General features: G+C 39.7%; 1 protein-coding gene across 2 annotated transcripts in view; it reads left to right on the top strand.

Moving 5' to 3' along the window:
- The window catches only part of DOK5 (docking protein 5), a 180,407-nt gene that overhangs the window by 146,770 nt on the left and 18,458 nt on the right, over window positions 1–15,179 (top strand). For both annotated transcript variants that reach the window (XM_077113553.1, XM_077113545.1), the window contains exon 6: window positions 1,900–2,035. In XM_077113553.1, coding sequence (XP_076969668.1) covers window positions 1,900–2,035 — 136 coding nt within the window. The remainder of the gene's footprint in view (window positions 1–1,899; window positions 2,036–15,179) is intronic.

Here is a 15,179-nt window from a genome sequence, read left to right as displayed (position 1 = left end):
TAAATGTCACTGAAGGGAGGTTGTGGCTTCATGATAGTTATCAAAAGCAGATACTGATTAAAAGAGTATTTTTCAAATAGTCAGCCTTGTCAATGAGTGGGTCATAATATAGATCAAGTATTTTTGTTTTAAAAAACAAAAATGGAATAGAAAATATCAGCATGCAATACACAGATGATAGATAGATGTATATAAATAAATAGAAGACAAAGATATCCTGGGTTACTGTGTAAACATTATTTCTTATTGTGAGTTGCAGTTACAAAACCTTTAAAAGGACTAGATTGTCAAGTCTAGCTGCAGGGTGTGATATTAATCAATCATCCTACAGTCTTTCTGAGTAACAGGTCATTTCTTCCTTTCTGGAACCAAGACTGGCCAATAAATACATGCATACATGTATTTCCATACATACATACATCAGCCCTAGGGGAAACAAAAGGCTACCTCCTCCTTTTAAAGCATTGATGATCTATTGTGAAAAAACATATGACCTTGCAGAGCTAGGTGCCAAGTAGTACAGGTGAGTGTATACAAGACAGTTGAGTGTATACAAGACATAGGATGGTACAGCAATGAGGGTAGGGATGTTTTTGGAAGTTTTTAGGAAGGAAATGGAGCTTGAGCGAAAATGTTTTTCATTTTCATTTTTGTTCTTCATTGAAGTAGAATGACTTAATAATGAAATCATGTGATCAATCTCATGAGCTAGTTGTTAGCCTATTGAAAAAGCCATCAATCTTTGTATTTCTTCTTCTCGCATGGGCCATATCAGTGAAATTCAAGCTAGACAGGCTTGCCTGATTTTGTAGGCCATGCTATATAGACAGAAAACTGTCATGTTGCCATGGTGTAGTTCAAGTGCAAAAACTTAGATAGGGATAGATCTCCCTATGTTGTTATGTTAATTGCATAGACCGGTGGAGATAAAATAATTAACAGTGGCTTGAGTTGAAATTTTTTCTTGTTTTTTCCATTTGTGTTAAAGAATTCTTTAGATATGAGCAAAAATCAGGCACTAAAATCTGTATTCAATTTTTCACCAAGAGATTCTGAAGTGAAAGGAGTGGCGTTGTGTCAGAATAATTAGATTCTTAAAGAAAAACAAAAACCAAACAAAAACAATCTCTTGGTTTATCATTGATAGATGTGTGTATCAAAATGAAAGCTTTGCAAATGCCCTTGCATGTGACTTTTTCCAGTTCTTTAAAAGTCTCAAATATATTTCATAATTAAAAAGCATGTATTAGGTTCTTGCCTAATTATGTGTGAATCTCCCTTTTAAAATGGAATTGATTTCTATTTTTGTGTTGGTCAGGGGTGGAGATGATCTGCTTTGCATACTTGACATTAATTACCAAACACATGCAGCTCTTTTTGCCGAACTTCTCTTATGCTTCATACATTAATTTCAGCACAGTTATGCTCATTAAAAAATTGTTAGCTGCATTTGATTCGTTGTCTAAGGAAAGTTAGGACAGAACCTAAGTGAGACATAGAATCCTCCTTTCCCTTCTGAGCTGAATGCAAGGTTTCTGATGAGGTTTTCATGTACTGTGACAGGAAATGCAGTTGTGCATGTATACCTGCTTTGGGAGTAGTAGGGTGAAGTACTTGAATTATATTAAACATTGAGAAGCCTTCTCCTTTGCTTTGTGACTCAAAAATATTCCACACTGTGTTAGTCTAGAGTGATTGGTTCCCTTCTCATATTAATAACAATTAATTGCACACTGTGAACTTTTTCATTCTAGTTAACTTTGTTTAGCTAACGTGAACAAGAATCTTAATCTTACTTTTAGAAAAAGACAGGCAGTCTCATGGAGAATATTCTAGGACCTAGGGCATCGATTTTCTAGGAACTGGATTTTCAGAAGCTTTTCTTTTTTGTTTTCACAGGATGTGTGAGACTGGTGAAGGGCTGTTTATCTTTCAAACACGAGATGGGGAGGCCATCTATCAGAAAGTCCACTCTGCTGCCTTGGCAATAGCTGAGCAGCATGAGCGCTTGCTACAGAGCGTGAAAAACTCAATGGTATGTATGGAATTTCTTCCTTATGACTCAGCGTATACGACTGTAGAATGTAATCTGGGAATCTTTGTGTTGAAAATATGGTCAGCATTTTTTTAGCATATGGTTTACTCCTATACTCAACTGTGTGTTACTTGATTAAATGTCATCCTTGGAAAGCCCTAAGCGGTCAGTTGCTAACACCATAACCATACTTCCCTCATCATTTATCTACTTTGTGATTCAATTACTGTACATGCATATCTGCATTAAAAGCAATCTGGATGTATATAGACAGCTATAGAGAGGCTGTGTGAATAATCTACAAGTGGATGTGTATTAACAGCTAGATCATAAGTGAAACCTTGAATGCCAACATGAGCCAGAGAGAAAATGTAAATTAGAGAAGAGGACTGAAGGGAAACTGGAGTGGAATATCCAGAGCTCATGACCAGGCAACCATTGACATGAGAATGGAGACTGCATGTAGGCAGAGCTCTTGGTTTTTGAAGAGAAGCTAAGGATTTGAATCTGTATATAATATCTTCCAGTTTGTATCTATTGGAAATAATGCCAGTTAAAACAACAATGGCAAAAAACAACAACTCTGTGTGCCTGAAGATAACGTGCAGCCCATAGCCATGCATTTGCAATCTCTGGTTGATAAACCTTAATTATGGATAAAGATGCCACAGATTCACATATACTGTGTGGGTGTACACAGACACTCTCCAAACTACTCTCTGTGCAATGCATTGCGGTAGTGAGTGTGAGTTCCATGATTCTTGAGTTTCTTCTTCAAGGAGAGTAATTTATGATATCTTAAATGAATGCCCAATACTTAAATAATGCAAATCATGCACTGTGGCTGCAAATGCATGCATATAACTTTATGTCTGGAAGGAAATGCAAAATCAAAAGGAGCTGGGTTAGCATGGTAAGGTTAGAACAGTTGGAAATTTCATCATTTAAACATGCGGATGGTTGAATTTTAAGAAGGGGGGAGAAGCATACCAATAATATAATGTAGTTCCAAAGCACCAGATTATTATTCTCTTGGGGTTTTACAGAAGGGTCAGCAAACCTATTTCTGTAAAGGGCCAGAGAGTAAATACTTTAGGCTTTGTAGGCTAATATGATCTCTGTCATTATATATTCAATTTTGCATGGAAAGCAGCATTGACAATATGTAAGCAAATGGTAGTGACTATGTTCCAATAAAATTTTATGATGGACACTGAAATTTAACTATTATTCTTTTGATTTTTAACTCACCCGTTTAAACATGTGCAAACCATTTCAGCTCATGGTTCATACAAAAGCAGGCAGCAGACTGGATTTGGCCTACAGACCATAGTTTGCACTTCTCAAGGAAATTAAACTGGGGATTTAATTGATTCCAGATTAGGAAGAAAAGAGATGCCGTATTACAATAAAACAAATGAAGACATCGCTGCTTAGGTGATGTCTTAATAACCATCCTTAGGTTATTAATAATAGTGTCATTCAGACCTAACTATGTTCTCAATTTGGAATTGCCTTTAATTTGGTTTGCTTCTCTGAGATAGCTGAGGTCGCATTTGGAGAAAGATGGTGGTACTCCCCTCTGATCTTACCCCAACCCACTGTTAGATGCAGCTGATGTAAATCCCCTAAGAGTGCATTTACAGACAGAAGGCTGAAGTTACAGCCTCAAGTGAATGGATTTGGATCAGCCACATGGCTGATAATAAGGAGGCTTGTGGGCCATATGATAATGGTCACCACCACCTCCACCACCATCATCATCATTATGGTCAGCTAAATAACTCATAACTCCCTCTCCCCCCAAAGATATCCATGACCTAATTCCTGGAATCAGTTAATGTTACCTTATATGGCAAAAAGAACTTTGCAGATGTGGTCATGATAATCTCAACTTCCATCGGGGATTCTCCTGGGTCCTTCTGCTTCCAAACTGGGTGATGCTTATAATCACAGAGGTCCTTATTAGAGGCATGCAGAAGGAGCCAGAGTTAGATGGTAATGTGATGATGGAAGCAGAAATGAGATTTGAAGATGCTACGCTGCTGTCTTTAAAGATGGAAGAAGGGGCCATGAGTCAAGGGCTGTAGGTGACCTCTTGAAGATGGAAAAGGCAAGGAAAAAGATTCTCCCCTAGAGCTTCCTGAAAGGAACCAACCCCACCTTCACCTTGATTTTAGTGCCATGAGACCTATTTTGGACTTCTGGCCTTCAGAACTGTAAGAGAATAAATGTGAGTTGTTTTAGGCAACTAGGTTCTGGTAATTTGTTACAGCAGTCATAGGACACTAGTACAATACAAAATCAATCAGACAATCTTTTAAAGCTATTCTGTGTATCCACTTCTGACCCTCTCAACTAAGACCTGAAGTTACCCAGCTTGAAAGTAGAAGGACCCAAATTTGAAGCAGGCGTGCCAGTATAAATACCATCTTACGCCGTATCTCTGGATTAAGCCCCTGGACATATTTTCTTTGGCTTATATGAGATTGTCTCACTGTGGTTCTAAAAATTACAGATTATGGCCAGTATTTAAAAATAAAGAAGTTTCACATAAAGCTGAGAATCCCAGATTACCTTGAAAAGTGAAAAGATGAGCCAACTCTGATCTCACATTCCAAAGTGGCAAGAGCTATGCCCAGGAACATCTGCCCTCTTTAAAAAGAGCTCTCCAGTTCTCCAAAGTCCCCACCACTCCCTCCTGATACACTCAGCAAGTGTGACCTTCTCTGGGCATGTGCTGCCTGGGCTGTCATTTCTGGCCAGTTGACATCTATTCATATTAGTTTCCTTTTGCTGTGCTGTGCGTGATAAAACAACACACATGTATTATCTTGTAGTCTCTGTGGATCAGGGGTCTTGGTGTGGCTTAGCTTGGCATGGTCTCCTGCTTCAGTTTCTCGAAAGGGTACCATGCAGATGTCAGTCCGGCTGCAGGCTCACCTCTAGGTTACACTGCAGAAGGATTCACTCCCAAGCTCGCATTGTTGTTTGCAGATTCAATCTCTTGTGTCGGCGGATTGAGGGTCTACGTTTCTTGTCAGCTGGACGGCACCTTCATCTCCTAGAGGCTGCCTCAGTTTCTCATGACATGACCCTCCCTGCCACAGCCACTTGCTTCTTCAGAGCTGGCGGGAGCGAGCCCCCCAGGAGAAGGCCACAGCCCCGTGTCCTGTAATCGTGGAAGGGAGAGGCCAGGGCAGAGGTCCTGCTCACACCGGGAGCCAGGAGGAGACATGGACCAGGAGGCCGACTTAGGGGCTGCCCACCACACCATGCAAACTTCTGGAATAAGATTTATTTTGTGTTTCGTATGATCCCCAAAGTTATGGTGTTTTGCTAACCATACCATTGATTTTTGGACACCACCTATAGGCCAGGCGCTTTACTTGCTTTTTCTTTAATTGCCACAGTAACTCTGTAAGGTAGATTGATTCATTCATTCTCATTCAAAAAATGTTTTGAGGACTTATTTCTGTTCTGTTATGTGCTAGGTGATGAAGTGGTAGCTCAGCGAGGTCCATGCCTGTGGGACTGAGAGTGGGAAACCCTTAGAATGACCCTTGCCCTGGAAGGAACTACTATCCTTGCATGTAGAAGGGTACGGGGCACTGTACTTGGTGTTGGAGCTGGGATGGCAGGCTGGTTCCGAAACCCCTTGCCCTGGCAACTATGCTTCACTCCCTCGATGGGTTTAGAAGCTACACTTCCTTCTTATGTCCCCACTGAGGACTCTTAATGTTTTCAAATTGCCCAGAATATCGCAGTATCTTTTAGAAACATCTATCAACTTGATGTTTATCTAAAAAGGATCACTGTTAAAAAGTAACTGCCTGTATCTTTTGGTAATTTTGGCACCAGACAGCAGTCTTATTTCTTATCATCCTTGTATTTCGTTTTCCATCCTCCCATATTTTAAATTCACTGTGCTGTAAATCCATTCCACTAGGGATGCTGGAAGAGGCTGGGGGTGGACTAGACATTAGGAGAAGGACTATCTGTTGAATGAGATGGGAAGATAAGAACTCATTCGCCCGCCAGCTGGAAAATGGCTGGGACAACTCGGGTGCTCCCTTAGGCAGCTAGCTATTTTTGCCCCACAGTGTCTATGACAAAGTCTAATTTTGGAATAAGGAGTGGCAGTGTGTGGGATGTTCCTCATTCCACTACTGGCCCTGTCATTTTTAGACTCCTTCAAGCTGAGAGCCCCAGGGTAGAGCCTCTTGGGTGGGGGTAGGGTTGGGGTGGCAGCGTGGGGTGGTGCCTTGGAGGGTGCTTCTCCCATCCCAGAGAGACGTCTCCCCCAGGCGCTGCAGCACTGAACACACGTGCGCTTGAAAATTAAATCTGAACGCCGCTGTGTCAGCTTTTGTTTTTGTTTGATTATTTCCAAAGATGGTTGAATTGAAGAGACATTCTTCCACAATTCTTGAGACCAAATTAATTTCAAATTCAACCTAATTTTAAAAGTAATATGCTACACTTTTTAAAAAGTATGGAAGGCATCAAAGAAATCATAGAATCCGTTTCATTGCCCTTGCATACTGGGCTTTTATAGCTATAAACACTCTTCAGTAGCTGCTCCAATGGTCTACCCAGCACACACCCCAAATCAGTTTTCATCTCTTCTACCATTTACTATTTATAGGCTCTGATAATGAGTTTAACTTATTATTTTTTTTAAAGTACTGCTTAAAGCAATTAGCCTCTTTCCTCTGAGGAATTAAACCTTTTTTATAGCCTGTATATTAATCACCATTCAAAAAATTTTTATTGATCACCTGTCTAATCCTTACAAAATAGTATAGTACATCTTGAGGAGAACATAAAACAATGCACTGACTACATCTTTTGCATCCTTTAAGGAATTTAATATTTAGAAAGAAGGTATAATGTATGGCTCTCAGAACATTCAAAAGTATACATCTCTGAGTTTAATTTTTACAGGCTCTTTGGAAGCCAACTTGTCCATACTTTTCAAAATTAAATTCACACACCTCTTCACCTAGCAATATTGTTTCTAGGAATATGCTCTAAATATCCACTAGCAGTAGTAAAGATAGTTTCACAGATGTTCACAGAAGAAGTCATTCCTTTATTCTTACATTCCTCTTTTTAATAAATATTTGCTGAGCCCTGCCAGTCACTGGGCATTGGATGTGCTGGGGAAATGACCACAAATAAGACAAAGTCTCTTTCTTGGGCAGTTCACTTGGAATTGCAGGCATAACTGGAAACAGCTTATGTGTCTACCAAAAAGGAACAAATTAGATCAATTATGAAGTATCACTCAACAGGAATTATATGATGCAGCTGAAGAGTCATCCTTAGGGATTTTAAAGGTATGGGAAGTAAGTGAATTAAGCATGAGCCAAAACAATAGGCAGAATATGATGAACTCAGACCTGCCTTTGCAAGCTCAGAACATTAACTTCTAGCTGGGGACCAAGGAATGTGTTAATGTTGGTAAACTTTGGGGAGTAAGACTATTATTTGAGGGTTTGGGAAGGGGACTTTTATATTTTACTTTGTCTCTCTCTTCCATTTAATTTTGTTTTTTTTTTTCATGGCTATATAATTATTTTTATAGGAACAGAAACGGTAGTTGATCTTCTGTCCTGTGACAATTGAACTGATGCAACTGGTGGCAGAGAGTGAGGAATTTTCCATTATGAGTACATAAAAATACATGATAAAAGTTAACGATTAAAAAAAATATATGTTAGAGTATAAAAGATTGGTTGAGAAATTTCCAGTGGCGAGGAATAGGGTCTACGCCAAGGGGCAAGAACATCTCTGTAGAAAAGGCTATGCCTGCGCTAAGTCTTAGAATCTGCTAACTTAGTCACATGCTGCTGCTACTGATAGTGATGATGATGTGATATCTAACATTTATTGAGAGCTTACTATGTGCCAGGCACTATTCTAAGCATTAGACCTGTATTAGCATTTAACCTTCAACATGACTCTGTGATGTGGGTACTGTTTTCTCATTTTTATAACTAAGGAGCTTGATGTTAGGAAGTGAGGGAACCAAGAGTTATGATGGTTGTGGCTCCAAGGCCCACACGTTAACCATCAGACTGTCCTCAGCTAGAGTTTCAAAATTAAGTAGCAAAATGTTCATCACCAATTCTTTAGAAATAAAAAGACGCTAAATGGAATTAACCTAAGTATTATCATAGCTATTTAAGAGATTAAATCGTACATTCAGACAGAATAGATGCAAGTATAAATCAGTTTCTTCCTTAAAAACTACAAAAAAAACCTGTCATTTTACACAAACTTCATTTTCAGTGTCTTATAGCAACATTATAATTCGCAATGTGCAGTATATGCTTTAATAGTCCTTTCACCTGATGATTGCATTTTACTTTACCTTATAAAATTCCTCCCTAGAGCTGTAAGCTCCTGTTAAACAACCACAGTTGTTTTAGCCCATGGTTGTGCCTCTGCAGCAAAACAAACAAAATGGAAGTTGCCAATGGCTTATAGCTTTATTTATAACCTCTAAACTAATCCTAATGTTCAAGACGGTGGCTCCATAAAGAGGCAGTAACTTGTAAGTTTAAGAGTAGTAAGACAGAAAATTGTAACTGTGAACAATTCCTCAATCGAAGACATTCACATGAGAGCAGAACCTATGGATGCATCCAGTGGATCATGATTCATGATAAGTAGTACGGTTCTCCCAATGCCAGTCACAGCAAAGAGGACAGATAGGACCAGTGATGAGCATTGCACGATGAAGCATTGTGATTTTTAATCTATGTGGGAAGTTAGGGAATAAATGAATATTCATCTTACCAGGTCAGTAAACATTTTCTTTAGGTGTCAGGTAGTAAATATTTATACTATGTGGGCCTTCTTCTCCTCCTCTCCCCCTCCTTTTTACCCCGTCCCCCTTCCTTACTCCTTTTCTTCCACTTCATCCTTTTTTTCTTTTGTACTTTAAATATGTAAAAACCATTCTTAGTTCTGAACCATATAAAACCAGGGCAGCAGGATTTAGCCCACAGGCTGTAGTTTGCTGTACCTGCTCTACACCTTGGTTCTTAAGTATTAAATATAAATGTACACATTTAACTGGTCCCTCCCTTTCAAGCTATGTGGATTCGTTTTTCTCCCCAGAATTTTGCAGAAGACAGAAGCAATGGTCCTAAATGTCTATCAATATAATCAGAGACCATTTATGATTTTAACCAGAGTTGGTGATTTTGGAAATATCATAGACATGATTCAAAGGGGTCCCAGATGTGGTTGTCCCAAAACTCAAATGCTTTGCCTTGCAGGCCTCTTTTCTTCAAGGTATTACAGTGTGAGTCATGGCCAGCATCCAACAACCAGAATGTGACATTGAGAAGGCATTTGGGGATGGTGCCAGGACGATTGTCACTAATGATGAGGATTTCAACATTTTTGGGGGGGAATGGAATTCAATCAAGAATTTCTGCAGAATTGGAAGTTTGTCACTTTATGGGGTCTGGCCCAAGTATTTACTGACCTGTCCAAGCATGAAATGCAAATCCGCCTCCAATATGTAACTGACAAAGGGAAGGGGCTAGGTTATCTGTTAGTTCATCTTCAGAAAGGAAGGAAACATTGGTCCATGTCTTAATTGGCCAGACCAGGATAAAGGAATTCCAATTACAAAGATTCTAGGGCAGGCATTTAAAGCTGGCATATGCAGATCACAGCCTCTTTTTGGTTGGTCTGCAATGTATTGGTTCAGATGATATTTTTTAAACATTTGAATTAGTTTTCAATGTTTACACTGGGAGGTTTCACATCTTGTACAGATTTCTATCTTTTGGAAAATTAGAATATCTGATAACATTGGGCCTAAGATAAAATTGAATAGCCACTGCCATTTTGGACAGGTGCATGCTCCTCAGTTTCTCACAGCTCTTAGCACTTCTTGTCTCAATAACCAGGAAGTTCTTTATGGGTCTGGCCCAAGTATTTAAGTTACTCATGCAACTCTTGTAAGATTCAAATTTGCAACACCTGGTTTACGGGACAACACATACCTCTTTGTCTTTTATGTGTTTGCCAAGATAATTTATTTTCTCTGCTGTCTCTTTTTATGGAAGATCATGGCCATTTCCTTAGCAAGGGCTGGTTCGTACTGGAGAAAATATTGGGGAGTGGGAATGTGCCCCCATGCGGTTGTGATGGAAAATGCCAAATGCATGTGCCTATGAATATGCTTGGTGGCTGTAACAAGCTGGGTTGTCTGCTACTGATGAACAAGCCAGACTTTTGTATTTTTCAGTCAATAAGTAAAAAACTGTTTTGGGCTTCTGAAATCTCTACGAGGTGTGATTTCAAGGGTGACCATATGGATTTTTTCTACTGTGAGACACTTTTGAGAATGAAAAGTGACTCTCTTAAGAACCAGATTGGCTAGGTAATTTGAAAAATGAAATTGCGGTCTCCTTGTTAAAAAATTATTAAGAATTTTGAGATGGTGACAGAAGAGCATCAAATCAAATCAAATCAAATGTGGGGAGCCTCTAATCTTGGAGCCCTGTGCAACTGCCTGTTTGAAGCAGGCCTTGAATGAGTGTTATGTCTGGGTAATGCGTGCCAACAGGATGCCACCAGGAAGACTGGAATTACAGTCATCCTAAATCAGTGGTGCTCAGTGGAGGCAAATTTGCTTCCTAGGGAACATTTGGCAATATCTGGAGTCATTTTTCGTTGTCAAATCTGGAGATTTCCTACTGGCATTTAGCAGGTTGAAACCAAGGATGCTGCAAAATATCCTACGATGCACAACAGAGAATAACCTTGTTCAAAACATCAATAGTATAAAGTTAAGAAACCCTCCTTTGAAGAAGGCTGGGCAGTCCGTGAACTTATGCCCAGAGTTAGCACAATGCCCCCTCTTTCAATTGGCCTCAGTTCTGCCCTTTATCTTACCTAATCTTGGTTCCACCTGTACATGCATCTTGTCACAAAAACATCTGCCTCCACTGAGAGTGAGCCTAGTGTCTATAGGGTCATTTTGACCATTTGGATTTGTTGCATAGAGTGTTAGCATTAAAAGCCAACCATCAAGTAAAAGGCCACTCCACTCTAAATGGTAAGCCTCCATAGGGCAGGGACTCTGCCTCATTTCTTCCTAATAAGCTCTGCACCTGGCACAAGGGCTTAATAGGTATTTGTCGGATGAATAAATTAGGGATCATATAAATTACTTTACGAGCACAGTGAGAAAGGAAAGTGAGGCTAGAATACCAAATCCATTTTTTTTTCCAGTGCCCAAACAAGGCCCAGGCCCAAGTCAGTCAGCTGCAAGAGGCCGTGGAAAACTCCATCCCTGAAGGATAGATATTTCACTTACAGGTAGAGAGAGGATTTCCCGCATAAGGAGGCATGAAGTTACCAGAAGCAAAGGGAGCGATGATTTTGTTTTATGCATGTGGCTGCAAATTCAGATAACTCTGAATAAATCGATGCAAATCGAATAAATCGATGCAAATCGCTCTCATTCCCCATGAAAATAACCTTTTGAGTTCATCTGGTGCTGGGCAAGAATCCACACTTGGACATTTGACTCCAAATGGTTCCTTTCACTAACAGTCTGATTTGTCAAAACTGCAAGTGACAATGGAGGCATTGTTTCAGCCAGAGTTCTACTCACCAAGTATAGAGTCTTTCTGCTGTATTTTTTCCTTAGCAAGAAAGCAATCTTTCTCTCCTCTCTGCTTTTTTTCTTTTTTTTGTAACATTCAAGCAGTAAACCTCTGCTCACTCTATTTTCTTGACAGTTCAATAATATTCTGTGATATCTCGGTAACATTTTGATGGTAGGAATACCCATCACTTTTCTTCTAAATGTCAGAACAAGGAGAGGAGTTAGAGAAAGAAAAGACAGCTCTCTGGGTGGCTCATGCCAAACATCTGTCAGGACAGGGGATCAGGTTAGGCAGCCCATGAGAACATGTTTCATTAGGAAGCCAAAAAAAACGGCCACATGTTTGGCAGAGAGTTTATTTCCCCTTGAAAAAAAATAGCCCCGGGGACTGTGGGGGTCCAAGGGCCTGGTAGCATTTGTCGTTCCCTGTTCTTTAAGATGCTGGAAGCATTTCCATTGCCTGGCAGCCTAGACTTCTTGGCTGGTTGCCATTTCTTTAAGCTTTGGAAATAAAGTCCAGGTGCCTTGTATCATTAGAAACAAGAACCGATATGAGCTAGTGTTTTAAGGTCTTCAAAATCATCTTCAATATTTTCTACAAGAAATATGCAGACTTGGAGTCTGAACTTGAGCTTTGAAGTAGGCGGCCAGGACTTGAATCCTGGCTGGGCGTCTTTACCAGCTTGGAGTCCCTGGGTGTGTCACTTCACCACCCTGAGCGTCTGTTTCCCCATGTATTAAGAGGGTGTTGTGGCAGTACCTACATAGCCCTGTTGAGATAAGGAGAGTGATTTCTTGGCACAGTGCCTGGCACCTACTAAATAGAAAGCAACCTGAGCTATTGTTATGATTGGCTTGTAATGAGAGAGGATAAAATGGCAGGGTGAAAGCAGATTATAGAGGTTTCTCATTCACACAGTTATCATCCATTCATTCAGTTCGCCAGTCAGTCCATCTTTGCATCAGTGACTTGGTCATTCAAGCACATTTTCTTAAGTGTCAGGAGTCTTGCTAGGCCCTGGGTATATGAACATATAGAGGAATCTTCCGAAGCTCTCAGGATGTCTGGGAAGATTCAATGCTTAAATTCCCAGCACCTGGCACAGGTACTTTGGGCTTAGAAATGGTGCCCAAAGTTTCTAAATGGATAGAATGAGTGTATGGACCAGAGAATGAGTATAGAATACATTCAAAGGGCTAAGGGGAAAGGCAGGGATTGGCAGGAGAGTGTAAGCAGAAAGCCGAGTTAGGAGTTTTAGTCTAACTGAGGGCTAATCGGAGTTGGGATGAGCAGGTCTGGCTGCCTCTGTTCTAAGAGTCTTCATGCTTTATATCCTTTAATTTTCACAATTGTCCTTGGAGATAGGAACTTGTTATTTAAATCTCTTTAATTTATTGTTGCATTAATACACATCTATAAAATTTAAATGCAAAAATATGATCACATTGATTAGTGCAGCATTTTTTCTTTTCATTATCCATTTGTGTTCCCCTCTTTTTTCCTCCTCTCCCTTCATCAGCAACTCCCAGACCTTTTTAAGAATTTTATATGTAATTTTGCCTCTATACACAGAATGATTTTTCCTCTATATACAGAATGATTTTTATATATTGGAAGTTTTTTTGGTCATTATTTCACAAAATTTAAGTGTAAACACATATACATCCTGGTTTTGTGCCTCAATAATAAACACCTAATGGAAGTGGTTCTAATTTGTGTGGTTTAGATCTAGTTCACAGGTTGGCAAACTGGCCCATGGCCCAAATCTAGCCTGTTCCTGTTTTTGTAACTAAATTTTTATTGAAACAGGACCACGCCCATTTACTTACGCTTAATATGTGGCCTCTTTTACCTTACAATGGCAGAGTTGCATAATTCCTATAGAGACCGCATGGTCAACAAAGCCTAAAATATTGACTGTCTAGCCCTTTACAAAAAAGTTTGCTGACACCTGGTTTAATTCATTCTTTTTATTGGCTGCATGATACTTCAGGGTAGCCATGTACCATTAATATAAGCCGCCTGTTTAAAAGGCTATCAGGTATTTTTTCCATTAATAAGCAGTACTGCAAATAAACACCCTATACGCCTGTTATGTACTCTTAATTTAATGGATGTAAACTTAGGAGTAGGGTTGCTGAATTAAAGAATATACATGTTTTTAATGTAAATAAGTATTGCTTTATTTCCTTCAAAATGCTAGAATACTTTTGCATATTATTGGTACTATTATTAGGTTCATTTCATGGAGGAAAGTAGGGCTCAGTGGCTCATAATTAGTAAGTGAAGAGTGAGGATAGGAACTGCTAGTTGGTCTCAATATAAAGTTCTGGGCTTGTACTCAGTAGTGACTACAAGAAAGTAACATATTTAAGGGACTTTGTGGAGGAAGGAAACATCATCTAGGGCTTGGTTGTAAGTGTGTTTGTAATTGGACAAAGGTGATAGGCAGAAAGAAAGGGAAGGGAAGGAAGGCTCAAGAGCTGTGGTTCTCAGACCGTGGCCAGGATTTCTTAACCACCATCCCTGGGCTCCATGCCTGGAGCTGATCAAGAGATCTGGGAGTGACATGAGAATTTTCATTTCTAATAGGTTCTCAGGTGATGTCAGTGTTGCCAATCCAGGGACCGCCCTTTGAAAACCACTGCTTTAAAGTGAATCTCAGGATCTGATTCCTTGGCTTCCTAATTGTCCAGTCGCCAGTGGACATTAACTGGTTTACACGTAGGTATCGGCAGTATATGTTCACAGTCTTTCATGTGTTTAGGAAAACAACGATAAGTGGTTAAGCTCTCTCACTGGAGAAAACTAGAACTTTTTAAGAAAGCTACCTTCATGTAAAGCAAAGGGACCTATCCAGCAGGTGTAGGAAAGGCTAGGCATAAAAGCTAAAGTGCAGATGTCTGTCCACCTCCAGATCGACTCGCATCATTTCACCCACCAGGACCACGTGGTGGCCCCTCAGTGATTACTGCTTGTTCAACAATGTTTGCATCTTTGTTCCTGAGGAACTGCAATTAGCATTTTAAGCAGTTTGTATTGATTAAATAAACCTGCTTCATTAAGCAGAACGCGCCCTGAAGGTGGCAGCAAATAGAGTCAACTCAATAAATTCCACCCAACACTGAACCACACAAGATGCATTTGTGAGAGCTTTCCAAGTGTTTGATAAACCTCAGAAATAAAGATCTGTCAGACTAGTTAAATAGATTGCATGCTACATAAAGACATGCTTTATTTTTAAAGTCTTGAAGAAAATGTTTCGCCTAAAACTATTTCCTCTTTGAAGTGTGGCATTTGGTCTGGATTTTGTTAGGAATGAACCTAACATTTTAAGATGTGGTTCAAAGCATATTTACTATTCATCAGATATTGGGAGTACTTCTTTCTGGTTGGAGTCTTGAAATTATGTTTCGGCTGCTTTGAAAACTTTTTTCTAGTCTTCTTTTAACTTCCCCTGGTTTTCATTTTCTAGTAATTGTCATCTGGAGAAGACCAAA

Source organism: Tamandua tetradactyla, chromosome 1 (assembly GCF_023851605.1).
Source record: "Tamandua tetradactyla isolate mTamTet1 chromosome 1, mTamTet1.pri, whole genome shotgun sequence".
Classification (NCBI taxonomy): domain Eukaryota; kingdom Metazoa; phylum Chordata; class Mammalia; order Pilosa; family Myrmecophagidae; genus Tamandua; species Tamandua tetradactyla.
The sequence above is the reverse complement of the archived record's forward strand: the minus strand, read 5'-3'. Positions and strand labels throughout refer to the sequence as shown.